This window comes from Colletotrichum truncatum, assembly GCF_014235925.2.
Source record: "Colletotrichum truncatum strain CMES1059 chromosome Unknown Contig_0001, whole genome shotgun sequence".
Classification (NCBI taxonomy): domain Eukaryota; kingdom Fungi; phylum Ascomycota; class Sordariomycetes; order Glomerellales; family Glomerellaceae; genus Colletotrichum; species Colletotrichum truncatum.
Window position 1 is genome coordinate 9,629,081 of NW_027222398.1, and position 25,156 is coordinate 9,654,236.

The 25,156-nt window shown below is 48.7% G+C and overlaps 9 protein-coding genes across 9 annotated transcripts; 3 read left to right on the forward strand and 6 right to left on the reverse strand.

The window, feature by feature from the left end:
* Positions 1 to 116: 116 nt before the first annotated feature.
* CTRU02_202684 (uncharacterized protein) lies at positions 117 to 2,406 on the reverse strand (the record flags this gene model as incomplete). Its single annotated transcript, XM_036728846.1, has 5 exons — positions 117 to 453; positions 516 to 1,167; positions 1,265 to 1,411; positions 1,529 to 1,701; positions 1,760 to 2,406. 5 exons carry the CDS (start codon positions 2,404 to 2,406, stop codon positions 117 to 119), a joined length of 1,956 nt encoding a protein of 651 aa, XP_036579361.1.
* Positions 2,407 to 3,017: 611 nt separating this feature from the next.
* Positions 3,018 to 4,454, reverse strand: CTRU02_202685 (DUF300 domain-containing protein; the record flags this gene model as incomplete). Its single annotated transcript, XM_036728847.1, has 5 exons — positions 3,018 to 3,428; positions 3,518 to 3,670; positions 3,730 to 3,855; positions 3,913 to 4,216; positions 4,276 to 4,454. 5 exons carry the CDS (start codon positions 4,452 to 4,454, stop codon positions 3,018 to 3,020), a joined length of 1,173 nt encoding a protein of 390 aa, XP_036579362.1.
* A 1,205-nt stretch (positions 4,455 to 5,659) lies between these two features.
* CTRU02_202686 (AAA family ATPase) lies at positions 5,660 to 8,921 on the reverse strand (the record flags this gene model as incomplete). Its single annotated transcript, XM_070204074.1, has 7 exons — positions 5,660 to 6,007; positions 6,059 to 6,369; positions 6,426 to 6,504; positions 6,590 to 7,381; positions 7,433 to 7,616; positions 7,669 to 7,836; positions 7,888 to 8,921. The coding sequence occupies 7 exons, from the start codon at positions 8,919 to 8,921 to the stop codon at positions 5,660 to 5,662; spliced, it is 2,916 nt and encodes a 971-aa protein (XP_070062656.1).
* A 2,444-nt stretch (positions 8,922 to 11,365) lies between these two features.
* On the forward strand, positions 11,366 to 13,156 carry CTRU02_202687 (heterokaryon incompatibility protein; the record flags this gene model as incomplete). Its single annotated transcript, XM_036728849.1, has 1 exon — positions 11,366 to 13,156. One exon carries the CDS (start codon positions 11,366 to 11,368, stop codon positions 13,154 to 13,156), a length of 1,791 nt encoding a protein of 596 aa, XP_036579364.1.
* A 329-nt stretch (positions 13,157 to 13,485) lies between these two features.
* CTRU02_202688 (uncharacterized protein) lies at positions 13,486 to 13,989 on the reverse strand (the record flags this gene model as incomplete). The annotated part of the gene is made up of 1 exon (XM_036728850.1): positions 13,486 to 13,989. The coding sequence occupies one exon, from the start codon at positions 13,987 to 13,989 to the stop codon at positions 13,486 to 13,488; it is 504 nt and encodes a 167-aa protein (XP_036579365.1).
* Positions 13,990 to 14,592: 603 nt separating this feature from the next.
* CTRU02_202689 (vegetative incompatibility protein het-e-1) lies at positions 14,593 to 16,828 on the reverse strand (the record flags this gene model as incomplete). Its single annotated transcript, XM_036728851.2, has 2 exons — positions 14,593 to 16,656; positions 16,706 to 16,828. The coding sequence occupies 2 exons, from the start codon at positions 16,826 to 16,828 to the stop codon at positions 14,593 to 14,595; spliced, it is 2,187 nt and encodes a 728-aa protein (XP_036579366.2).
* A 523-nt stretch (positions 16,829 to 17,351) lies between these two features.
* CTRU02_202690 (vegetative incompatibility protein het-e-1) lies at positions 17,352 to 19,584 on the reverse strand (the record flags this gene model as incomplete). Its single annotated transcript, XM_036728852.1, has 3 exons — positions 17,352 to 18,276; positions 18,330 to 19,104; positions 19,161 to 19,584. 3 exons carry the CDS (start codon positions 19,582 to 19,584, stop codon positions 17,352 to 17,354), a joined length of 2,124 nt encoding a protein of 707 aa, XP_036579367.1.
* Positions 19,585 to 20,344: 760 nt separating this feature from the next.
* On the forward strand, positions 20,345 to 20,989 carry CTRU02_202691 (oxidoreductase; the record flags this gene model as incomplete). Its single annotated transcript, XM_036728853.1, has 1 exon — positions 20,345 to 20,989. The coding sequence occupies one exon, from the start codon at positions 20,345 to 20,347 to the stop codon at positions 20,987 to 20,989; it is 645 nt and encodes a 214-aa protein (XP_036579368.1).
* Positions 20,990 to 22,760: 1,771 nt separating this feature from the next.
* Positions 22,761 to 24,999, forward strand: CTRU02_202692 (potassium ion channel; the record flags this gene model as incomplete). The annotated part of the gene is made up of 4 exons (XM_036728854.1): positions 22,761 to 22,863; positions 22,932 to 23,259; positions 23,327 to 24,254; positions 24,322 to 24,999. The coding sequence occupies 4 exons, from the start codon at positions 22,761 to 22,763 to the stop codon at positions 24,997 to 24,999; spliced, it is 2,037 nt and encodes a 678-aa protein (XP_036579369.1).
* Positions 25,000 to 25,156: the final 157 nt, after the last annotated feature.

Below are 25,156 nucleotides of genomic sequence, written 5' to 3' on the forward strand. Positions count from 1 at the left end.
TGTTATTTGATTCTAATATCTATCCCTTGAAGCGCTAAGGCCTTGATATGATCTTAAACAAAAACAAAAGAGCAAACAGTATTGAACAGCTTGTCAAACGAAATCCATTGAGTTGCTCAGGCGAGTGTCCATCCCTCGCCTTTCTTGCGAAACTCCCCTCCCACACCTTTGGGCATTAGCCTGTGATCGCCTTTACCCATAAGAGGCTCGCCTTCTGCAACACGGCGCTCCAAGTCTGCTTTCTCTTTCGCATTGATAGCGAATAACGCTGGCAGGAGCGAGCTCTTGATGATGTCGATATTGGCGTTTGCTGTCTCGATGACAATGACAATCAACAGGAGGATAGATAAAAAGACTTGCCCACCTAGGAGTGCCAACCACTCCCATCGGACCTCCACAAACACCTCAGTCCTCAAAGAGGTGCCTTCAACATTACTATCTACTGGGAGCATTCTATAAGGTCAAATGTAAATGGTCTGAAACATAGGCGTATAAAAGGCTGAGGATGAACTTACACGTTTGTGAGGCCAATACCCACATTTCGCGCCATGCCGTTCACAGCTTCCCACCACGGCCTCATCATCTCTTCCCCAGTGATTGATCTGTTTCCTTCGGCAGCCTTTTTCAAGTACGCTTGGCGAATCTCCGACATTGACTGTATGAGCATATGGGTTCCGTTCCTCCCATAAAGAGGCCTGTCGTTGGTCTTACTAAGACTTCCTGCCATGGCGTCTTCGAGGTTGCGTAAGATAATACTTCTGCCATCGCGATTGTAGTTAAACTTAGCTTTTCTGTCAGCTGAAGAGACAAGATAGTACAGCGATTCATTCGTTCCTGTGGTGTACTCAGCCAAGGAATCAATCTTCTGCATAGAAAGCAAGTTGTCCACCACCTCTGCCTTGTAAGTGCTGCTGCACCAGTGCAGTGAGATCTCAATGGCTTGTGGACTCTCATTCGCAGTTCCATTCCAATGTATTGCAAAGTAATTCCAGATACTGATGTTCTGTAGCTGAGGATAGGATATAGTATTTCCTTCACCAACGAAGAGCGTCTCGGCACTAGTGTATCTAGAATTACCTCTTGCAAGAGTCATAGAAACCCCATTTGGCAGTTTTACTTTGGTGTCATAGTTATAAGGAGAGTCAGACTCAAGTAGATGGGTCACATCTAAAAGAAACCCAAGTTAGAGAAGGACCTGGTAGAGTTTCCTCCTGGCTTAAACATCCACGAGGAACCTTTTATACGGGTCATTTTGTAAACTCACTTGTGGCCTCATGGCACACAGATAGTGTGGTAAACGGGTCCCATGTACAATTAGATGAGCGACAAAGAGGCTCTCGGTAAGGTAGGATATCGTTTGCCGGCCTATGAAGCCCTAGCGCGATACCTCTGACAATAGACTGCTCATTATCTGCTGGATTGTTAGTGCAACCGTAAATAGATTTGGCATGTTACAAAAATGTGAAAAGCTTTTACGAAGGTCGAGAACATAGCAAGAAGAAATGACTTTGGGAAGACTGCGACGTACACACCATCCAGTTCGGGTTTTCTACCGCCCAGGTTTCAGTCACCCTCCATGCAACTGCTTCTCTGCTTCCCGTGGTTCCGACAGCTTTGGAGGTGTAAGTGACTGCAGACTGCGTGAGTGTCGACGTTGCGATGGTCGAAGTAAGTAAAATCGCCGCGATGATACCAACCAACCTACGTCGTTATAGATTAGCACTAGTACAAGTGAAAATAGAAAGATAAAATGACCTACCATCCTTTGGTCCGGGAAAGAAGAGTCAAACTACCCCATGGTCCTCTAGAGGCCTGGTTAAACATCTCAAAGTCCTCAAGCGGACGCGGCTTTTTCTTAAACCAAGTCCACTTGGCCTGGGCTAACCCTTCCGTCACTGGAATTATGAAAGCCGTGCGAGAGACCGTTGATAAAAAGGCGACAACAGCATTGATAGTGATGCCAGAAGGCCACTTGGGCAGAGGCTTTCCGTCAAATGTTGACAGCACTATTACTAATGCTACGAGAGCCGCAACACCGAGTGCGCAACAGAGAAACTCTTGCCACCACCCATCGATGATGCGCCATGTTGAGGCTTTGAAGCCTCCTCCTTTTGACGACGGGCGATTTCCGCTAGGTTTCTCCTCGACTATTTCCTGCGCACTCGTGTCCGTGCTCGACCTTGGGTGATGGTTGGTATTGTCGGTTACTATAACGCCATCGTCTCTGCTTTCATTCTGGGCGAGCGGTGTTGCCACATCATCATGGCTGTGATGCGAGTTATTAAGAAGAGGTTCGCTTGCTGGCTCTGCTGGTGTGGTCTCGGTTTCTGTAGGCACCAGACTCGATCGGACGGGTTTTCGGCTGATTTGATGTCGAACATCGCTTTCACTGCGATGTGCGTCCATGATTGACCGGTATCTGAACGGAAAACAGCGACCGCTGGACAGAATCTGAAATTGATGGGGCCGCAACACTTTAAGTGTTTACGTGCGATCATTTATTGCCAGGGGTATTAATTTTCAATGGCCTGGGTTCCTGTGCGGGGAGCCGCTTACAGGCAGGCTATGCAGTAGATGGCAAACCACAAACCAATGATAACCTCAATCTTTGTGTGGCATATTCGTTGAAAGCCAGGCTTATCGCAAGGTCGGCAGGGGCCTCACTAAAATTACCTACCCAGCAAGATATACTTGGCGCATAAGAAGTCAAAACTGTAGCACGCAACGGTTGCCTGGGACTTTTGTTGCGGGGATTGGAATCCTTCAAAGTGAAGTGTCGTGAGTGTGTTGGAATTCAGTTGAACAATTTTCATGGGTACACAGGAGCTAATGCAAGGCTCCCAGGTTCAAATCCAAAATCCTCTGCCACCAAGCATTTGGCCATTCTTTTAATCCTTGACTGATCCTGAGGTGACCCTACCCTGCTTCTCGCAGTGGCTCACGCAGATCCTCGCCACAGATCACTTGTCTTCCCAACACAAACCATCGAAAACAGCGAGCATGTAACGACCCATGCCTCAGTGTGATGTATCTTGAGTTGTTTCTGGCTGGCGTTTGAAAAGCAAAAAGGCGCCCCGATAAAACGCCAATGCGAAATCTGAAAAGTTGAGAGCATCCACATATGCGCGCCACCCGAGTAACCCACCTTGACAGCGCGCGTCGCGCCTCAGTACACCAACCAAGATCCTGATGCCCTCAGCCCCTGGTTTTCCGCTTGTTGCAACGCTAGTAGCAGTGGGGGTGGGAACTGCGGTGGCAGTGGCGACATAGGGAGACCATGGGTACGCGAATAAGTGCAGGACACCAACTCCAAACATTTCCAAGCAGAGAATCAGATTAGGAATTCCTATTTCAAGGGAAGTGTAGGATATTCTGTCTGTGGGGCCGAGAGGCTGGTCTTCTCTGCCTATGACGGCGTCGAGGATAAACTGTACGTCGGCGTTAGCTCTTTAAACCAGAATACACATACAGCTCTGACGGAGAACGCCGAGCCTGAATAGGTCAATAAATAGCTTACACCCTGTACCAATACAAGAAAGACGACAATCTTGATGGCTAGGAACTTTAAAACTGGTTTATGTGGCGATAGTAGTTCCTGGGATTGATAGTAAAACTGAAAAAGACAATTCATCGCTACCGCCAGCGTTGCAATTGTCACAACTTTGTTAAGCTACCGCGGCAATGTTAGCTGGTCATCTGCTTAGTCTCAACGACCCAGGCTCAACTTACCCAGAAGTCAGCATACTTGGGCCCCCCATCCTCAGAGCATAGCATGCCATTGGCTTCCGTAACGTATGATGCTATAGTCACAAGAAGTTTGACAAATGGGTACTGGTAAATACAGAACCATATCCGCTACCATAAAATTAGACTAAGTTTTCTTATTGTCCCGGTAGGGGTGATTCAGCTTACGTTGAACCGCTTCCAGCCTTGGTTGGGTTTCTGGTGTGTATAGTGCGCGCCCCCGAGAGCGGGAAAACACGCAGCGAATGGCCGTGTGAAAAACCACTTCTTCAGTCCATTCTGATCCCACGACACCGCGTGTTCTGTTCGATCGGTTTCGACGTATTCGCAGCAGAGGGCGTAGAATGCCACCAACGCAAACGCCTCGTAAAGAAGATGGACGCCGTTGAGGTAGGCATGCTTCTTGTGGAATGCAATGGAGAGTAAAGCCGATATGCTGTAGACAGGTACTAGCAAACATATACGGATGATCCTAGGGCTAGTCAGCAACGTCTCGGAATCGAAACTGGCGAGCATAAAGAGAGAACTTACTGCCGCTGCTCTCCTGGCTTCGTGTAATTAGTTGCGTGCCGGAACACCTGATAGAATGACATAGAACATGAAACGACTGTCAAAATACCCCCGATAAGAATCAGAAAGTTTTGGAAGCTGAGGATACCAACGAGCGGCTGGGCCGAAACTGGGAGATCCAGTCCGGTATCAGGACACATTTTGTTCCGATTCTATCGAGACGTCGAAAATCTGCAAAGACTGACTGACTACAGAAAGAAAAGGCGAAACTGCTCGAACACAAGAATTAAAGATCAGCCTGATCATACCGAGTCCCCCGAGACTCTGACCTAACAAGGCAGCCCAGAAAACAAACTTCGGCACGACATCTCTACCTCAAGGTGCGGGCCGTTCGCCAAGATCACAGCCATCGTAGCGGGGTGAGTCTCATGCCCAATATGGCCGCCGGTTAACAAAGACCGGCGGAGAGTTATTGCATGAGCGGGTCTCACGAGCTTAGCATTTTAAAGTTGTCTCGCTTTCGATACGAGGTACGAGGGGGGCTGAGCATGTCCAATCGAACGCAAATGTGTAATTTTACGATAACTCTTGCATCAACAAAAGGAGAAGATCGATCCAAATAGCGAAGTATGGTCGGTAATAGGTAGGCCTAAACTCAACATGAAGAGATTGGCATGACGAACGGTGAGTAAATACGGTGAGTAAATACCTGTGTTACAATCAACACCAAACTAAGCAAGAATGTGCCAGTTTCAGTACCTTCGCCAGCACGAACCATCTCCGATGGCCCTGGTAAGGTGATGGGTATGAGAATGTCAATTTACCAATGACAACCTTCGTCTTCACTGCTGAAGCGGCAGAAGCCAGACAAAGCAGGTGCCAAAACTAATTGAGACAGAGACGAGGTGACGACCCGCAGTTCGCAGACGTTTCACCTGTCACATTATCAGGCTCGCCCTATGTGAGAAGCTGTCAACGAGTCATGGGAGTGACCTATCAAATGAAGCCAGAAGGCCAAGGCGCTATTGCAACACCTGGGTTATTTTTGGCTGCAGCTATACCTCCTTGATAATGTCTTCCTGTGGAACTGTAGCACTGCGCCGGGGTTACAAATCAGGACATTGCCTATTGCACAAATACATGACGATGAGATTAAGAGTATCATGAAGCATACAACTATCGGTTTCTGCGCTTGGAGGCCTCCTAAGAACTAAGTACTACTCTGGGGGAAAAAATGCGTCCGTCTAAATCATTGCACACAAAGCAAAAACTAACCTATCGGCTAACTATAGCAAATTCAATGCTTCTGATACTCGATTCAGCTTCTGTACAATGATTCTCATATCCCAAAAAGCCTATAAAAGAGTTTTCAGTAAAGCAGAGAACTTGGTCTAACTCATATGGACTAGTAGTAGCTGCGCAGAGCATCCTGATAGCCAGTGCCGCCCTTCAGATGGATGTCGAAGCTCTTCTGAACGTCAAGGACCTGCCGGATATGCTCCATGCTAAGTGCCTCACCCTTGTTGACAGCCAGCGCTTGAGCCGTACGAATAGTGTTCTTGATCTGCCGACCATTAAGATCATATTTCGCGAGGTCGTTGTAGTCTTCCTCGGAGAAAGGCATCAGATCAATCTTTTCGAGGACGCGAACTCTCTCCATGAAAATCTTGAAGATGGTCTTCTTGGCTTTCATAGTAAGGCTGTCATATCTCAGAGCAATGTGGATTCTGGACTGGAAGGCATCATCAAACGTCTGCAAAAAAAATCAGTACGGATATTATAATATGAAGAGTATCATGAATACCTCAACGCGATTTGTGGTCAAAAACAGAATGCCTTGAAAGTACTCAAGCTGACGTAGAAATATGCTGACAAGAGCGTTTCTGTTGATTTCGTGTAGATTTCTTTTCTCCATGAAGACATCGGCCTCATCAAGAAGAAGAATAGCTCCCCAGGCATGGCAGATGTCGAGAATCTTCTGAAGCTCCTGTTCCAAGTAGCGGGAATCGGTGCCAAGCTCTCCGGCGGAAGCCATGTAAAGCGGGCACTTGAGAAGCTCACTGATCCCCTCCGCTGTGAGGGTCTTGCCGGTACCAGGTGGGCCATGGAGGACCGCTGCAATATGGTCAATTGACATATATCGATCATGAAATAATTACGCAATTACTTACCAACGAGCCCTTTGCCTTTGCCCTGGATGACATCGTCGATACTCTCGGTGGCGTGGTACTTGTGGGATTCAACTAGAGCCTTAAACAACGTTAGCATAGGGGCCTTTTCCGACTATCAATGAGAGGTATCAAGTCGGAACTAGTCGATCCACCCTTGCACTCACCTTGACAATGTCCTTTTGCTTGGGTTCGAGCACCAAGGATTCATATGCAGTCTCATTCCACTGGATCTCTTTGACACCAGACACTGTGAATTCTAGCCACAGCTTTTCTGAAAATGAGAAGCCAAGAACGACTGGAGATGCAATGAGATATTCTTCATCGGAAAATACCAGCGCTTCCTCTTCCTCTTCAGCATCCTTTGGGATATTTTCCGAGCTATCTTCAACTTCAGCTGTCTCTTTCCTGGTCTCGTCTTCAAGACGTCCTAAGGGCTGCTCGGCGGCGGTGGGCTCTTCAATTTCTGACTTGGGGACTTGGATGATAGTGATCCTACCCTTGGGATCGCGGACAACTTTCTTCACCATCTTTTCATCGCCACCATCATCGCTACCACAACAACCTTCTTCGGAGTCGTGTTGAGACTTCTCGTCCTCCGTTTCCTCATCTTCTGACATGACGTCATGATCCTTCGGCCGCACTGCAGACACCTGGTAGTTGGGGTTGATGCGGCGGTGGACGGCTGGATCAACCATAATTCGACCATTGATGTTGACCTTGATGATGCTCTTTTTCTTTTTGTAGTAGGCAAGGCCTTCGTGGCTCTGGTAGTGAACGCCGCCAAGTTGTACAAACTTCTTGCCTCGTTCAATCACAGCGGCCATGACAGATTCTTTATTCTTGTGGTAGTCCAAAGGATAAGCATTGAGACTGGTGATCTTTCGCGCTCCTCGGAACTCTGGGACTTCTTCCGCAAAAGAGCCGTAGCCAAATTGTTTGCCGTCGAATTCGAAATACTGCAACTCATTAACAAGCTGACAGGATACAAGGCTGGAAAATCATCATACCTTTCCATCGACCCAATAGAACTCGCCTTTTAGCATATTGTTATGGCGCTCGGCCTGTTCGACTTTGAAAACCCGAGCTTCATCGTGAGTTCCGTAGGTGGTTGTGTAGACGAGTGTGTTTGGCTTCCAAAGTGCCCAGAGAAGGTCAAACGTAATGAGGCCGTTTTCTAGCATGGGATACAGACTAGCCGAAGTTAGTAACTGGTATGCTGTCAGGGACATATTTTCGACCATACCTCTTCTTGATGTGTGCATAATCCTTGTCGAGGTACTTAAGAAGCACTTTGAGATGCAACCGCTTGTTGTCAATATGCTTCTGCTGCTTCTTGCGCTCCTTCTTGTCAGAGCTGGTTGGCTCTGTCTTCTTTAGTTTTTTACAATAATGGCGGAGATCTTCCAGATAACTAACAGTGTTAGCAAGTTTTCTGAAGCCGGCTAAGTCGTGTCAAACTCACAGGAAAAGCAAGTTGGGATCCAACTTGGGCGCTTCATCGACCAAACTGACACCCTTGATATTACCGATAACATCTTGCAAGCACTCACGAAGAATCTTGCTCTTAATGTCAACGATAGTGGTCTTATATTTGCCTTCCCAGTCAAAAGTACGTCTGATCTGCAGGACATAGCCGTCATATTGAGAATCTGAAGTGGTCTCGGCTGTGTCTTGAAGCTTGAAGTTGTGAATAGTGCTGTCCCACACCTGATCGACTCTCTTGTAGTCTAGCTTGGTTTTCTTCTTTTGAGAAGGCGGCACCATTCTTTTCCCAAGCAGAGGGTTGGCATCGAGCATGTTTCCGCCGTCGAGGAGACCCAATCTAGGGGCAGCGCGTCTGGTCGGGGGAGGCATGAATTGCTGTCCAACAGCCAAAGCGGTGTTGTTTCCGTATGATAGTGCATCGTTGCTGCGCTGCCACTGTTGGAAAAGCTGGATCTGCTGAGGCGTCATGGAGACTTTGGTCAAACCATCTTCGTCGTCTGACGAAATAGACTCGGTATCGGATGAGTCGCTTGAATCACTCGAGTCTGATTTGACAGCAGCGCGTTTCTTGGACTTTTTAGTCTTCTTAGCGCGTGAGCCAGAAGGAGCTTTTTTGGATTTCTTCATCACGGAGTCCTTCTTAGACTTTGACTTGCGCTTTGAATCATCAGCTGAAGAGACATCGAGGGCGTCACTGTCCGAATCGGACGAGGAAAAGGAATCAGTGTCAGAGTCCACGTCATCAGTGGCTGACTCAGAGGTGTCATCAGCCAAGGTGGGCTTCTTGGGCTTCTTCGTTTTTGTTTTTGCCAGCTTCTTAGGCTTCTTCGTGACGGGTTTCTTCTGGGAAGTAGTAGAACGGTCGGAGCTCTTATGGTCCGCATCCGGTTGCTTTGATGGGGAAGCGGATGGATCAGCAGAGGCCTTGCCAGTGTCCACGTCGTCGACAGTGTTGTGAGCAACGAGGACCCCGGCAGTTTGCCGTTCAGTCGCGGTGTTAATGGTATCCATGAGGGACGACGTGTGAGCCCGATCGGCCGGGGACCGACGGATACAGGTATGGATGTAGCGTACAAAATACGAGAATGTGAAAACGGCGTTTGTTTGATGTTATGTAGGCTCACATAGAGGGAGGGTGTCAGAGGCTGGCGAAGTCAGAGGCAAAAGCCGAGTTCGAGGTGGGATAATGGTGAGGTTCACACGTACTGGAGGATAGAAGGCTTAAATAGACCTCAAATCAGCCGCTACACAAGAAAGAATGAGGAGAATAAAGGCAGGAGACAGCCGCTGAAATGAGGTAAATAGTGAATTCTCGGGAAGTCGGGAGATGAATGTGGTTCGCCTTGTCTGGGTTTGGTCCCTTAAGATGGTGTGGCGCTGAGGCGTCCAGTGAGCATCAGAGGGTGGAAGTAGCGGCCTGCCTACTTCACCGGTCGCACCTGCCCCAAATTCTGACAAGTCACTTTTTGGGGGGAAGGAACAAACCGCCTGTAGCTACTACATATTACTACGTAGTTCCTTCCATTATCATCCTGGAGCGCTTTCCTACCACAGGAGCTGCAGTTACTGCAGTTGCGTCCCTAAATGCCTAATTAGTACCTACCATAAATGCATACATGCAGGTAGGGACAGGACAGGACGGGGGACACCACACCCCACCCACTCGCTACCTGCCTTGGTAGGCACGTACACATGAAGCGTTATGGGCAGTAGCAGATGCCTATGCATCATTGGACAGGTGCCTCTGGGGAGTGTCTCACCCAGCTTAGGGGCGCCTGCCTGCGTCATCGTCCGCCAAAGACGTCGCTGCAAATATGTATACTCGTTGCTTAGTAAGGCTAGACAAGTCCCTTAAACTTTGCTGTGTACTAGTATGCTATCTCGATTAGCTCCTCCCCACAGTTGCTTGGAGGCTCATCGCTCACTTTCTTCTTCCCTGGTATCGTACCAACAGCCTGTGTCAGTTCGATCGATTGTCTCACGTTGCAACGCAATAGTCGTTGGTACAGACCATAGCTATTTTTCTGCTCGGATTTCTGCAAACAGGGAGCATTTCCACCAACATTAGTCAACAACATCTGATCACCAACCAGCCCATCGTTTCGATAATGTTGGATTGTCATCGCTGCACCAAAGAACAGCGAATGAAAATAAAAGCCGACTGAATCAACATGCCCATCCAGAAAGACCATGATGCCAGTTTGCAGGTACTAAATGACGCCTTGCAACTTATCAGGCTCTAGGCAGTCAGTGCTGCCTGCTCTTCAACGACCGCCGCCGATGACAACGTCTTACGGATGACTGTCTTAGTCGTTAGTGCTGTTGAACACTGCGGGCGAACCATCAGTAGACACGATCATCAGCCTCATCTACTGTTCGTCATGTGGCCTCGGCGTCTATGCTTCGGCGCATTGGAAGCACGCAAGAAATGTTTATCGAGTGCTTTTTCTCTGCTCTCGTAAAGCATCGACCAGTCATCCCTGTTTGCCTTCGTCCGCTGTCGGCTCCCCCAGGCGACGGGACATCCGATAGACAGTTCATCTTGCTTTAGGTGGGCAACCACTACGCCGATGCATTTACTGCATGTTACTACTGCATGTGCTGCTGCATGTACTCGCACGGCCAGCGGCTGCAAGGCGGCTCGAAGGCACCCTGGGAATGGCGGACAGCCTGCCAGCGGGCACGTCTCTGCAAGAGTGAGGCGTTCACTGAAGCGATTGGGATCCGGATTTCCTTGGCCGTGGCTGGCAGACTTCCTCCTACATATCTGGCCTGTTCAACGATTAACCAGGACTGTTCCTCGTCTGCATCCAGCCACAAACTTCCTTCTCACTTGCACACTCAGTTTACACCGCAAAGCTGGGGTTGCTCTGCTGATTGGGCAAACACTTTCAGATTAGCAGCTTTGCATTTTTGCCGCTCTACCTTGTTATTGCATCACCAGTGCACCAAAAATACCTCGTGTCTACTGATCTACTGACCAAATCAATCCGGCCTTGGGCAAAGAAAATGCGCTTCTCATCAGTGTCCTATTAAAGGTATTCGATCATCGCACAACCCCATCATCATCGCCATTTAGAATAAATCGTGAAAATGACAGTTTGTTATACCACATTGGAGCCATTATAATAAAAGGCCATGCATGTGACTACTAACGGGGTTTGGATGCAATTTAACAACACTTTACCCCTAAAATTAACCCTCACATATCCTTCAACTCGAACAATGTGCATTATTCTTTCATTCGTGATTTATCTGTACAGTGCATTCCTAGTCACGGCAAAGTTAGGCAACTACAGCTCAGAGCAAAGGTTGCCTAAATTTCTCCATTGGCCAATTGCATACCATCTTCGCAGCCTTGCCCTGATGAAGGCTTACATATTAAGAGATCCTGGAAGCCCGGGTAAGCAGTGGTTGAATACGGCCTGCTCATCATTGACGTCAACCTCTTTAAAATGGCTCTCGAGAAATTTTCTGCGGTTTATCATCAACTCCCTCTAACGGACGGTGACCGATATATCCGCGTCCTTATCCTGCACCCTGGTTTACGTGGTAGCCCAATAAGTGCGTCCATGCGACTGCTCAGCCTTGGTGATGGACAGAATCAAGAGCCATATGCGACCTTATCATATACTTGGGGCGACCCTGCCGTGAAGAAGCCGATTATTCTTGAACACGAGCTCTTCGATGTGACGATCAACCTTTACAACGCGCTTCAGCACATTCGGTCGCCGTCGCGGCAAATCCAGATCTGGGTTGACGCTCTGTGCATCAATCAGCAAGACATCAAGGAACGATCTTCTCAAGTTTCTCTTATGAATGAGGTATACGAACTGTGTGAGAAAGTTTACATTTGGCTAGGCTGTCCCGATGATGATGATGCCGTGACATCCAACCCTTTTGCGATTGTGGAACACTTTAGAGACAACCAGCATTTCTTCTCATTGCCCGGCTACGCTTGGGATCGGTCTAGAAACCAATGGATTTGCGATACTGAAAACCCTCAGTTCAAACTCATGTGGGATAGTTTCTCTCCCGTGGCAGAAAGCCCGTGGTGGACTAGGGCATGGACAGCCCAAGAGACGATATTGCCGTCTGAAGCTTTAGTCATGTACGGTGACTGGTCCATATCTTGGACCGACATTGTGACATGTCGATTCAACAGGGTACGCCATTTGAATGACTACAGTGGCACGTGCTGTGGACATGCTTATGAAGCGGTCGGGCGAGAGAGAATAATGCCGCTGGACAGCGTGATGGGATCCGTGATGATAATGGAGAGTATACGTCGAAAGACTGGCTACATCAGATCCTTCTCTGATGTCACTCGCGTCTTCGCCGATCGACATTGCAAAGACCCCCGGGACAAGGTTTACAGCTTGTTGTCCTTCGTCAAGGGACATGAAAAGAGCTTTCTTCCCGATTACGAAAAGTCTGTTGCGGACGTTTACATTGAAGCGTTCAAGTACATGCTAGCAGAAGTCGACATGAGCCCATTCTGCTTGTTGGGCCAGGGTTTCAACAGCACAACATGTATGGGACTGCCATCCTGGGTCCGCGACTTCTCTAAACCTCTAGAAACAAAGCACCAGATTCGAAGAGCGTTTGAGGCATATCCTCTCTTTAATGCTTGCGGTGGGAGAACTGGAAAAGCCGTGGTGTTGGATGACAACAAGTTAGGCTTGACCGGAATTCAAGTTGACAGTGTCAAAGACAAGTCATCCATATCTATGACTTCCGCTTCTACAGATTCATGTCTGCAGGATTGTATTTCTGACTGGGTAAGGACTGCGACAATGAATGGAATTATGGTGTCGACCAAGACCGTGGACCAAAGGTTTGCTCGCGTCCTTTGCGGTGGGGTCATTGATGGTCGAGACGGTCCAAAGGGATCTTGGCGACTCCTGGAGCAAGACGACCACGACCTGCCAGACAGTACGGAGTGGGAAGACTTTCTCTCTGGTGTTGGACGAGCTTTACCTCGGAAATATCGCGTCGGTATGGGAACAGCAACTGATGGGCAAGCTTTTTACGTAACGCAAAAGGGACGCATGGGGCTCTCGTCTCCTGACCTGGAGATTGACGACGAGATATGGTGTATTGAAGGATCCAAGGTTCCATTCATATTGCGAAGAACGGACAATCCTGATTTCCATCGGTTGATAGGAGATACATATCTGGAAGATGTGATGCATCGGCAAGATAAAGACGGCTGTGTCGATGGTCTGCCTGTGGTACTTGTGTGACAAAGCACCAAGCATCGCTTTCGAGTTACTTAAAACCTGCCGCAGATTGTTTAATATCATATTTATAATATTCCTCTACCTTTCGCAATCTTGTCATTTCCCCCTTTTCTCGTGTCTGAAGAAAGAAGAGACGTTGGAAGCTTTCGAAACCAACCTGGCGGGTTTTCATCGCTTCTAGTTAGATCACTATTGAGCACACGAATACATGGTAGATGTATTATACGTCCTATATATCTCACGCTGCTACGTACACAGAATTGTCAATCTTAAAGGCAATGATGGTGTTTCAAGTTTTGAACTAAACCTCCAAACGACGCTCAAATGTTTAACTAGGCAGTCCGAAGAGTACCGGTAACTGCAATACCGAAGGCGATCCAAGCTCCCAAGTCAGTCGTCAACAAACGTTGCCAGTTGAGCGAAAGCCAGCTGTCAAGCGTGTCGTTTAGATCCGTATCCTCCTTGGCCTCCATCAAAGCTTGAAGCTTGGGGGCAACAAATGGTACATACACAAGATGCCCAAGAGACAAACTTGCGCCGGCAGCGTACCACCAGAATGTTCCCTTCGCGCGGAGCAAATTCGGATTCAAACGAAGGTTCGCAACGGCTGTCGTAGCGGAGACGGCAATGAAACCCAATACCATGGTCAGCCCCCTTGGGAAGAAGGTTTGAAAGTACGATTGCAGGACTGGTGTGCTCTTTTTGCGGGTGTTGGGTGCGTTGAGCATGCCGAGGAACAGGTTTTGGTCCCATGCGAAGAGAAGGGTGCAGGTTGATGACACGAGAGGTGCTGCACGTAGCGCGACGAGGGGGTCAAAGATTACACGAGAGGCCATGTTGGATGATTATTTCTGCTGGTTCTCTGCGATGTGTGTTGGTACCAGAAAGAAGAATGAAGATTGAAGAAACTTGAAAGCAGTGGTCTGTTGAGACTTGACCGTCTGACATGGTGGCTGATATAATCTCTAGTTCCTGAAGTGGGTCAAATCCTTCGGCGAGTTTCCCGTGCCAAACCCGCCGAAATGTATCATACGGTTCCCCACCGAGGATCCAGAAAACGGCTTTCACCCGGGTCTCCGGCCTCGGCTGGGCTGTCGATGCTCGATCCGGATGATCGAATTTCGATAAAAGCGTCCAATCATCATTTCTTTCTGAAGGCTCCGAGCGATTCAGCTAGCCATATGACTTTCCTTGGACGAAAGTTGCACGAAACTTCCCGTAGCATCCCGCTGACGAAATACCATCCCCGGTACCGATTCCTTTCAATTACAATCATTGTCTGTTGGATCCTTATGGCCGGCCTCGAAGTTCGTTTCAGTTTCTGAAGACGTGACATTATATTCTTCGAAAGAATGAACTCATCCGCCTCACGTCTCATGTTAAGATTCTGTTTCTTGAAGGAATTACTTCGTTCTCTTACTCTCAATAAACAACATCAGTCAGTAGAGCTCACCATCCTCAAACCATACTATACGACCGGAAGCACAACCAATGTAGATTGTGGATTCCCTCACGGCGGATGCAGTAGGTCGGTAATCCGGGGGAAGCCAAATAATCTTCTCGCCACCTTTCATGATCCAGGTCCTGTCTGAGCTCAATCTAAGCCCCCCAAACGCTGCATTATACTCCAAGCTCTCAGAATAAGGAACCATATCCAACTGGACAGGCTTGAAGAAATCAAAAGTTCCTAAGTCTGTGTGCAGTCTTGTCTCAATCTTTGGATCAAAAACAAGGCTCCGTACTGAGCCAATGTTAAGCGTTGCGTACTGCACTCTTTCTGTCACATCCCAAAGGCGAATTTCAGTCTCCGATGCTGCTGCTACCAGCCGATCGTCGTTAGAGAAGGCGACCGCTCCGATGGAACTTTGTTTTCCACTTTGAATCGTCCACGTGGGCGCGCCTGTCTTTGTGTCCCAGATACGAAGCACCCTCTCTTCTGGCCTCTCCCCCATTTCCTCTGCCGCTGATACGAGTAGACGGGTGTCGTTTGAGAATGAAATAGCCCTGACTACGTACTCCTCATCTTTAAAATAGCTGTGAGCAGCACCTGTCATTATGTCCCAAATTTGAAAGATTCCATCATCCGATCCTGATGCTAGGAGTTTGTTGTCGGGGGAAAAGGCAATCGCCCTCATCCAGTTGCCAACCCTAAGTGAATAAAGAAACTCACCCCTTGTTATGTCCCAGACATTAAGTGTGTAGTCCGCTGAAGATGTTGCTAAGAACAGGCCATCAGGCGACAAGGCCACTGTTAGAACTGGTCCTTGATGGCCTGTGAACATTTGCAAGTGCGTATTATCGAGAGCATCGCCAAGACGGACTGTGCCATCTTCTGAGGCTGACACGAGGAGTTTACGATCGGCTGAAAGTGTGAGAACGTTGATCTTGTCGTTGTGACCCTCGACGGTTGGCTGATATGTGTCTCGATACATATACCACACTCGCACCGAACCGTCGTTTGCAGCTGATGCTAAAAGTTGGCCATCGGGTGAAAAGGCGACTGAGTTGATTGAATCGGTATGGCCCTGGATTGTTGATACATGGAAGCCACTTGCTACGTCCCAAAGCCGGATACAGCGATCTGTGGAACCTGACGCTAGGAGCGAACCATCTGGCGAAAACTTGACTGTGTTGGCGGAGCCGCCATGTCCTTCTAGTCTTCGTAGGTTTGTGCCATCCAACTCACATAATCGAACCATCCTGTCGCCAGACCCTGATGCTAGTAGTGTACCATCGGGTGAGAATGCAACACTGCTGACAGGTGCAGGATAACCTTCAAATGTATGCCGGTGATTACCTTCCATGTCCCACAGGCGTACTGTCTTGTCGATTGAGCCCGAAGCTATCAGCTTGCCATCTGGTGAGACAGCTATTGCGGTAACCGCCTTATCGTGACCTTCAATTGTCTTTTGGTGGATTCCATTGGTGCTCCAAATGTGCACAGTTTTATCCCCTGATGCCGAGAGCACTAGCTGGCTATCAGGTGAGAAGACAACTGCGTTGACCGAGGAGGTATGACCCTCAAGCGTATGCCGACATACGCCATTCATGTCCCAGAGCTTTACTGTGCTGTCGTATGATGCTGTGGCTATCAGCTTGCCGTCCGGAGAGAATGCGACCCCCTTAACTGGATAGCCATGGCCCTTGAGAGTGCCCCGATGCCCGCTTGTGGTAGAGTCCCACAGCCGAACTGTCCCATCATAGGATGCCGATGCTATCAGCTGGCTATCTGGAGAAAAGGTGACATCTCGAACCCAGTCGTTGTGGCCCTCAAGTGTTTGCTGGTTCATATCCCAATCTTCTTTCACACCATGAATACCCGCAATTCTTGGCAGTTGTTCATGCCAGTACCTCAACCGCACCTTGCTCGAAATTGGGGAGAACAAGAGCGATGCGGCGTATACTTGCAGAGGAACACGTCCGATGATGGGTCCAAAAGTTGAGATGAATCTGCTAGTATCCTTGACTAAGTCTATAAGTTCTAGGGAAGTGTCGGGGACACTCTGTTGCGGGTCAGCCTCGGTATGAATGAAAACGGCAGTATTGACTAACCTGCAGCGTTTTGAGTAGTCTTTTGATGGCAATTCCACCATCTGACAACCTCCCTAGAAGCGAAAGGGCTTCTATCCAATGGAGAAAGTGTTCAGTGAGAAATATGGAAACGGCATTGTCCATGGGTCCGCTGTGCTGTAGATGATGAATCCAATAGCAACAGGCATATTTCAGGTCTGCAGGTATACGACTTTCTATAACCCGCTCATCGATCTCATCTTTGGCCTTCCCTGTGCTTTTGATGCCACAAATGTCTCGCCGAAGACCCAGTCGCATACGTTGTATGCACCTCAACGTTAGCATAGCATGTATGTTTCCCGGATCTATGCCGTATCTATTCGCTCCGGGGCCTTCTTGTCCAATAAGGAAATCGCTGAATGACTTGTGCAATAGCCTGAGGGGCATTTTTTCGTCACTAGGATTGTCTAAAACTGCATGCAACTCCTGAAGCCACCACTGAACATCATCAATGTCCATGCCAAGAAGAGATGCAAGAGATGTAGCCGGAAGCGGATCCGCAAGAAGAACCAGGGAGGCGAGGAATTGCAGCTGGCGCTCTGATTCTCCTTCTTCGTTACCAAGAAAAACTTGGTTTAGAACAGGTTCGTAGATTTGACTGAGTTGAGATTGATTGCCATCACACTGTTTAAGCCACAGCTCCAATTGCTTTTTTTGGATTCTTTGGGCGCTTTTCGTCGTAAACAAATCTGCAAAGGGTCGCCGCGTAGATGAAAAGCGGTTCCGGATTGGTAGCTAGCTGCAACAAGCGACTGAAATCCTCAGGGGCAGGCCAAGGGTCCTGTTTGACCTTGCGCTTCAACCTTATCTCCTTGAATCTTTTCTCGAGGAAGGTATGTATGTCGACTTGAGTTTCCTTGGAGAATTCGCGTTGCAGGAGCTCTAGACTGCGAAAATCCTTGTTTTTACGGAGTTCCTCAAACGTATTGACAATCTCAGGAGCCGATCTGCTGGTGAGTAGCACACGCAAGCGTACTGAGCTGACAGATTGAAGCTGACAAAATAGATTGAGAACTTGCGAGAGGTGTTCAGGGCGCTCACACTCATCCATCGCGTCAATGATGATTACCTTGGTTGAGATACCCGACTGTTCAGACGAAATGTCGACAAGTGGGTGTAGAAGAAGCTTTTCGAACTGAAATTTAAGCCCTTGTCCTTCTACTGTGGTTTTATCCGAACCATCGAGAGATTTCCGGAGAGAATTCTTGAAATGTGGGATTGTGTCGACCAGCTGCATAGCAATAGTGGGAAAAAATCGAGCCGTGTCGTTGCGGCCTTTCTCGCCTCTCTTGAAAAAGTAGCCAGCAGCTAGTCGATTGTTCTCGTAGAGAAAGTCGGCAACGGTGCGAGCGATGGTTGATTTACCGGTCCCCGCAGGACCGACAAGCCAAAAAAGAGGCTCAGCTGACGGCTCATCGATCCATTGATGTATCCTTTTCAGGATACCTAATCTTGTACCGCTCTCGCATTTGGGACTATCCTGGACATCGGCACTGTCGTATCGTGCCTCATTGACGGTCGGAAGGTCTATCGGGCGGTCTTCCAGTATTTGGCTGCATCTTCTTCAGCATATGACATTCAAAGTGTACCTTAGTAATTGACATACTTTGTGCGTTTATGTACGGCAAGATGCTCGGATGAAATATCGCGGTGGTCTTGAGACACTTGCAGGATTTCCTTGGTTACTGACAGTAGTGATTGCATCTCAGCATAGTGTCGTCCCGCCTGCTTATTCGCGGCTTCCAAGGTTTCGCGCGAAGATATGGTATTCAAGGCGCTGGATTCGTCTTTCACAATCTGTTCTAGTTCTTTGATTTTTGACACCATTTTCTCCCATTCATCGTAGCGGATCACATCTCGCCCTATGTTTAAAATCCACTTCCTGTAGAATCGGAGAACGGATTGGATCTGAAACTTGAGAATATGCTGGTATAGATCGGTGATATGAGTGTCAAATTCCCCTTTTAGCTCTGAATTGTTCAAATTCCGTGGCCAAAGGAGGGTCTCAAGCTCAACATAGTAGCGGATGCGAGAAGTGACATATGTCAAGCCGTCTCGGTTCGCCTCGGCAGCTGCACTTGGGTTCGTCAAGATTGGGAGAAGAACAGAGACCCCGGCCCAGGCAAGGGAGGCTTCGGGGGATCCCTTCACTGCCTCGTCAATGACGCCCTTCATACTTTGAACGAGGTTTACGGTTTGTGAAATCTGATCACGTAAGACAAATTCGGTGCCGAAAATAGTGTACTTGGTCTGCTTCTCATCTATCTTCTGCAGACCACGGTCCATGATGGATTTCAACTGTTGTTGTCTCTTGTCAGGGTCGACATTGTCGATTTGATTTCCAATCTGACTGGTGTTGTGTTGAAGATTTCCAGGCAGAGCTAAAAACTTTAACTTCGTTAAATTCAGTTCGGCTGTGGTTGTGACGATGAATCACCTTGTTGCAACAGTTCTCTTGAGAGTAGTTTCTCATATTCGTCCACCAGTTTGGCATCTTCCGATTGGAGCGCAACATAAGCGCGGCTCCATAGAGAAGCTGCATTTTCAGACAATTCTGGAGATTCGACCGGTACAGTAGATGGAGGTGAGCCAGAAGACTTCTCAAGAACGGAGGTTTCTGCAGGCGTCACTAGAAGTAACGGCGTCGTCGCAGCGGATAAGGCTACCTCGGTGTCGGGTGCTTCCTGATTAATACCAGATGGCAAGCCTGGAGTGTTCCCCCGTCTTGAGACTATGGCATCAGCGGGTATTGCTAACACTGTATGCGGGGTACGACTGTCTTTCGCTTGGCCGAGACTGGTGTCGTCTTCCCCATGATGCGATGTTTTGCTAAATCGATGCAGGAGCTTTGAGAAGCCCATGGTGTGCGCAAGTCGCTCAAAGATACAACTGCGAGTGGAAATATCTGAAGAATTAACGGTGGTCAGGCTGCGAGCCTTAGCAATGAGTAAGATCACTTCAGCCCTGGATAATAAGATGGCCTTAGCGAGGCTGTGGCTATGCAAGCTGGTTAGGCTCCTGGGCCAATGAAACCATCTTGATTGGTCTTACAGCGGCTTCAGCCAGCTGAAGCTGAGCTGCAAGCTGCGCCCCGATGCAGGCATACTTGGGATGTCACTCGAACAATGCGTGCAAAGGCTCGAGATTTGCAAAAGAGACTGTGTATCTTGATTAACTCGACATGGATTGTTCATTGTCGTGTGTGCCAGCACACCAAGACGCGATCCTAACCCTGTAGAACTCCTTCTTTACACTATTTATGAGACCAATTCAGCAAGTCATCTCCACGTGTGGTTGGAACTGCGAGTCAGTGTCCCAGTTGAAGAGTCTCACATCAACTATCAGACGTTGCTTATGTAACAAAAGTACCGAAGCAGAGTGTCGGAGGTTAAACCGGAAGGCACCGAAGGTCACCGAAAGGTGTCCACTTTTCTAATCTTAGGCGCCGACATTGAGTTGCACACGTTGCGCAAATCTTAATATCAGATCTGATCTCACCAACCACATCCTCTGTCACTACCTGCGTGCTGCTCTCGGCTGCTGCTCAGTTATTTTCAACCTTGGAATTTCCGCCTTGGAATCTTTCAAACGGGTGTGATATTTCTCAATAATCAGCTCAGCATGACAGACCAACGTCCAAAGCTGCTGTGTCTCCACGGCGGGGGCGCAAACGCGATGATCTTCGAAATTCAACTCATAAGGCTGCAACGGGCACTTAATTCTCGCTTCGACCTGGTTTTCCTGGATGCACCGATTGAAACGGCACCAGGGCCCGGCGTGCTTCCGGTATTTGAGGGCTGCGAGCCTTATCGGCGTTGGGTCAGCGACGACACCGCCACCCCGGAGGATGAGTTTCAGGCGCAGAAGGACAAAGCAATGGATATTTTGAAGACGTACATGAAGGAGAAGGGTCCCTTTGCCGGGTTGGTAGGATTCTCCCAGGGTGCCCGCGCCGCATCGAGTCTGCTCCTCGAGCAGCAGCGAGAGCCTTTCGTTGACGGCAAGTTGTTCGGCGTTTTCCTCTGCGGGACTTTCCCGCCATTTGTGCCGCATGAGGAAATCATCACTGCGCCGACCGTCCATGTAATTGGACTAGAGGACTTTTACAAGCCGCTCAGCGAGCAGTTGTACGAGCATTGTTCGGACAAGGTTATGCGGAGGGTTATGAGGTTCCCAGGCGGGCACCATTTGCCCACGTCACCCGAGGCGCTTCAGGTCATTGCCAGCATGATTTTGGGAGCTTACAAAGAATCAACGAGGGATTGAGATGCCGGCGGTGGGGTTGGTGGGACATGTGAATCTGAACGACACAAGCTGGAGTGAGAGCAGTTCGAGGAGAGAGAAGAGTCAAGGCGTTGATTCGTTGCTGTGATTGTTTTTGAAGATGGCAAGGACAAAACACAAAACAAATTTCAGAATTTAAGACAAGGGTATTACGACCTTGCAAGTATACCTAGGTAACCAGAAAGCTTCCTATAGACACTTAGAGGCCAGACAGGACATGAATAGAGGGCTAAAGGATCCTACGACTTGCTGGGAACGCAATCCGATGTGAGGATACTAATTACCGAACCTTATGCTACACATGGCTGTTTCTCGCACTTGTAGTGGCACTTGAACTGCTGAGCGACCTTGAAGTCCTGTCCAAGAGAAGAACCAGAGATTATTGTGAAGCTATGGGAATCTCAGTCTCGATCTCAGCCTGCAAGATACTACGCTTGAGCTTGTATGATGTAAGCCATAAGAGGGCCGACAAATTTCAACTGGAAGGGCTTTAGGAATGATTCGATTGACTTATACTATTGCAGTGCCCAATGTACCTTATGCCAATCACAATTGTAGTAGCCTAATACGTTCTTAGCGGTACGAAGTGGGCCATATAATACTAGGTCATTTTGTCTTGATGTATTTGAGGATCTTGATGAAGCTTCAAATTCGGTACGATTCCAAGCCTCTCTGACTATCACTTTCTTCCAGCTTGGAACTAAACTTCTCTCAAATTTTGGGACAAAGCGAACAACTTTGAAAATAACGCGAAGTCAAAGACTGCAGCTACCTGGGCGACGGGCCATCGAAACACAACTTACCGGCACAAGAACAAATATGGTAAAAATCATCTACAACCTAGAAGGTCAACCGCAAAGCAGTATGTGATCCGAGTAAAAGATGCAGCCCCAGCGAAAGGAGGTTTACTACGTAGTAGGTTCTGGCTAGGTAATTAATGAATATATATGAATTTGCCGTGAATCTGATAAGGAGCTGGGTGAGTGCCTTAGCGGTAAAACCTTCGTGACCCGGCATTGCTCAGTGAAGCAGTGAAGCTGAAAACGCGAAGGCATGTGGGACTTATGAATGACCATCATGAGACACATTAAGACCAAATGATTGGACCTTTACTCGTTGCGATTGTGCTCATGAAGATGCCAAGAACAAAATTGGCTATTCAATGGCTTGAATTCGGTACATTGTGTAACCATTTCCAGCCAACGGCAGCTGTCTTGGATTTTGATGGTGTGAAATGGAAGCGTGGCAGCCAAGTTTTGGACAGACGCCATGTGGGGTAGTCCACATACGGTTAGCGTCACTCGCTTAGCTTTGTTTCTGATTATCTGTGCTCAATGTAAAACAAGTGACGACACGATAAGAAGATACGGACCCACCCCCGGCCACTCTCCATGGTGGCCCCGCCATCTCTCTACGTCACTTGCAGCTACTCGAAGCTGAAGCTTGCATCTCCTGAACGCCCGCCAGTAAACAAGGAACGGGTTATGCGACAGCCACCCCTGTACTCCGTAAGAAGCTACGTGCTGTTGCTTCTTTTCGGCCTTGGTTGTTGGAGAGTTTGTCCTATTCTTCTCGGATTCAAGAGGGTGTCTTGCCCGCCTAGCACTGTCAATTGACGATCGACCTCTACCTCTTCGCCTTAAAATTGGCCCCCACGAAGCCAGCACCCAACGCTGACACTGCAGATCACGACGATACTGCTAACGGGGAGACGTGGAGATACCATAAAGAGGTCGTCGTATCCAAAGTAGCCATGCCGGGCAACTGGGCTACCCGCCTGCTAGGCTGGGACCGACACCCCCGAAGACACCACCACGACTTCCATGCGGACTGGATTCGCGATGACCGCAGGCGCCGTATGTGTACTCTTGCTGTTCCTGGCTTGGTTTCCGAAGCTAACCAAAGGCATGTTGTCTTATTCTAGTCCTCCCACAGTACCGATCCGAACACCTTCAGTCCGCGATTCCCGCCCCCGATGTTACAAAGATTGCCTTGAAGCTTCGTCACTTGATTGAGCTGGCTGTTCCTTGCGAGCTGGATGAGGAAGAGATCACAAAAGCGCACAGCAAGGTCATCACGACCAAGGTCATTAAGGCAGCCAAGGAGGCCGGTGGTTCACACTATGGGTCTTGCGTCGTCTTTTGCCTGATTGTCTGCAAGCGATGGTTCAAGCACCAGGCCCTGGTCGAGCTATGGGATGCCGACTTGCATCGGGTACGAGCTGTCGCATGCGAGGTGATTGCCAAGCAGATGTAAGTCTGGATAAACATTGTTATGGCGGCTTTCAGAGGGATCTTTACTAATGTAGCTTGGCTACAGCATCGAGGGAGAAGAAGACTTAAACTATCTTATGCACTCCGTCCTGCTCCGCCGGTACTCCATCATCGTTGATGGCGAGGCTACTCCTCCCGCCAACGCTATCGAGAAGGCTGTCGACCTCCACGCCGTCAAGGTCATCGGCTCCTCGGGCTACCAAAAATGCATTTCATACCTTTGGAAGGGCTGGCTTGTGCAGGATGAAAACGACCCGGCTGTGTTTGTCGACTACAAAGACAAGGACAACACCAACTTCATCGTCCACATGGATCCCGACCGCATCCGCGCGCCCATGTACCAAAATGCCACCCAAGTCCTCATCTCCTTCGTATATATCGGTCTCTTCACTGCTGTCGTCAATTCAGCCAACCCTTCTGGTGTTTTTGACACGGCAGAGGTCCTATTGTACATATTCACTCTCGGTTTTATTTGCGAAGAGCTCACAAAGTTCTACAAAGCGGGCTACCACATTCTGGGTTTCTGGAATGCCTTCAATGGTGTTCTCTACAGCTTCATCACGATATCTTTTGTCCTTCGCATCGTTGGATTGACGCATCACGAGGGCGACGATACACGCCAATTTTACAGCAAATTGAGCTACAACTTCTTAGCCTTCAGCTCACCTATGATTTGGTCGCGTTTGCTGCTGTATCTCGACAGTTTCCGCTTTTTTGGAGCCATGCTGGTGGTGCTCAAGGTCATGATGAAGGAGTCCATCATCTTCTTCGCCTTATTGATTGTCCTTGTGATTGGCTTTCTCCAAGCCTTCATTGGCCTGGACCTCGCCGATGACTGGGTTTTGGACGACATTTTGTTCATCTTACAGGCCATGGCTAATGCCGTGATGCAGAGCCCAGACTTTGACGGGTTTGACCAGTTCTCGCCGCCATTTGGCATCATCCTGTACTACTGCTTTACTTTTATCGTCATGGTAAGTCCTGAAATCGCATTTACTTGTCATTTTTCCTTGTCCCTTCGGAGAGCTAACCCGACGCCAGGTTGTCTTGCTCAACATTCTCATTGCGTTGTACAATTCCGCGTATGAGGACATTTACGACAACGCGAATGATGAGTACCTCGCTCTGTTCGCCCAAAAAACAATGCAATTCGTGCGTGCTCCGGACGAGAACGTTTACATTCCACCGTTCAACCTCATTGAGGTTATTGTCATCTCCCTGTTCTGGTGGATGGAAAAGTCCAAGTTCGAGCGCATGAGCGACGTGATTATGGGTATCATCTACTCGCCCGTTCTGGTCGTCGCAGCGTGGTACGAGACCCGCATGGCTGGCGAGATCAGGAGCAACCGCGCTAGAGGCGAGGAGGACGACGACACGGTTGAGGAATGGGAGCAGATGATGGACCAGGTCGACTTTGAAGCTGACGGGTGGAACAAGCTGTGCGTTAGCGCCAAGACCAACCTCGAGACCGACCCTACTATTTCCGAAGTGCAGAAACTGCGCAGCGAGGTTGAGGAGCTCAAGAAGATGTTGGTCGACATTTCAAAGGCCGTGTCCGTTGGGAAGTCTGGCAACGAGCAAGCGTCCAGCCTGATTGAGCTGGAGGAGCCAACCCAGAGCCAGAGCAAAAAGAAGAAGAGCAAGAAGGGAAAGAAGGGAAAGAAGACGGGAGGTGACGGAAATGCATCTGGATCCTCGGGTTCGAGCGACGAAGAGTGAAGAGCCTTCGTCTGATGGGGTCCGCAGCTGGTCCATGCGCCGTACTTTTATTGTGGTCGTTTTATTGTTGGATGTACATGTCATGACCGTCATGTCACGCTGTCATGAAGAAACTTGTTTTGTTTTGGGACAACGATTTAATTAGTTCGGATGCGAG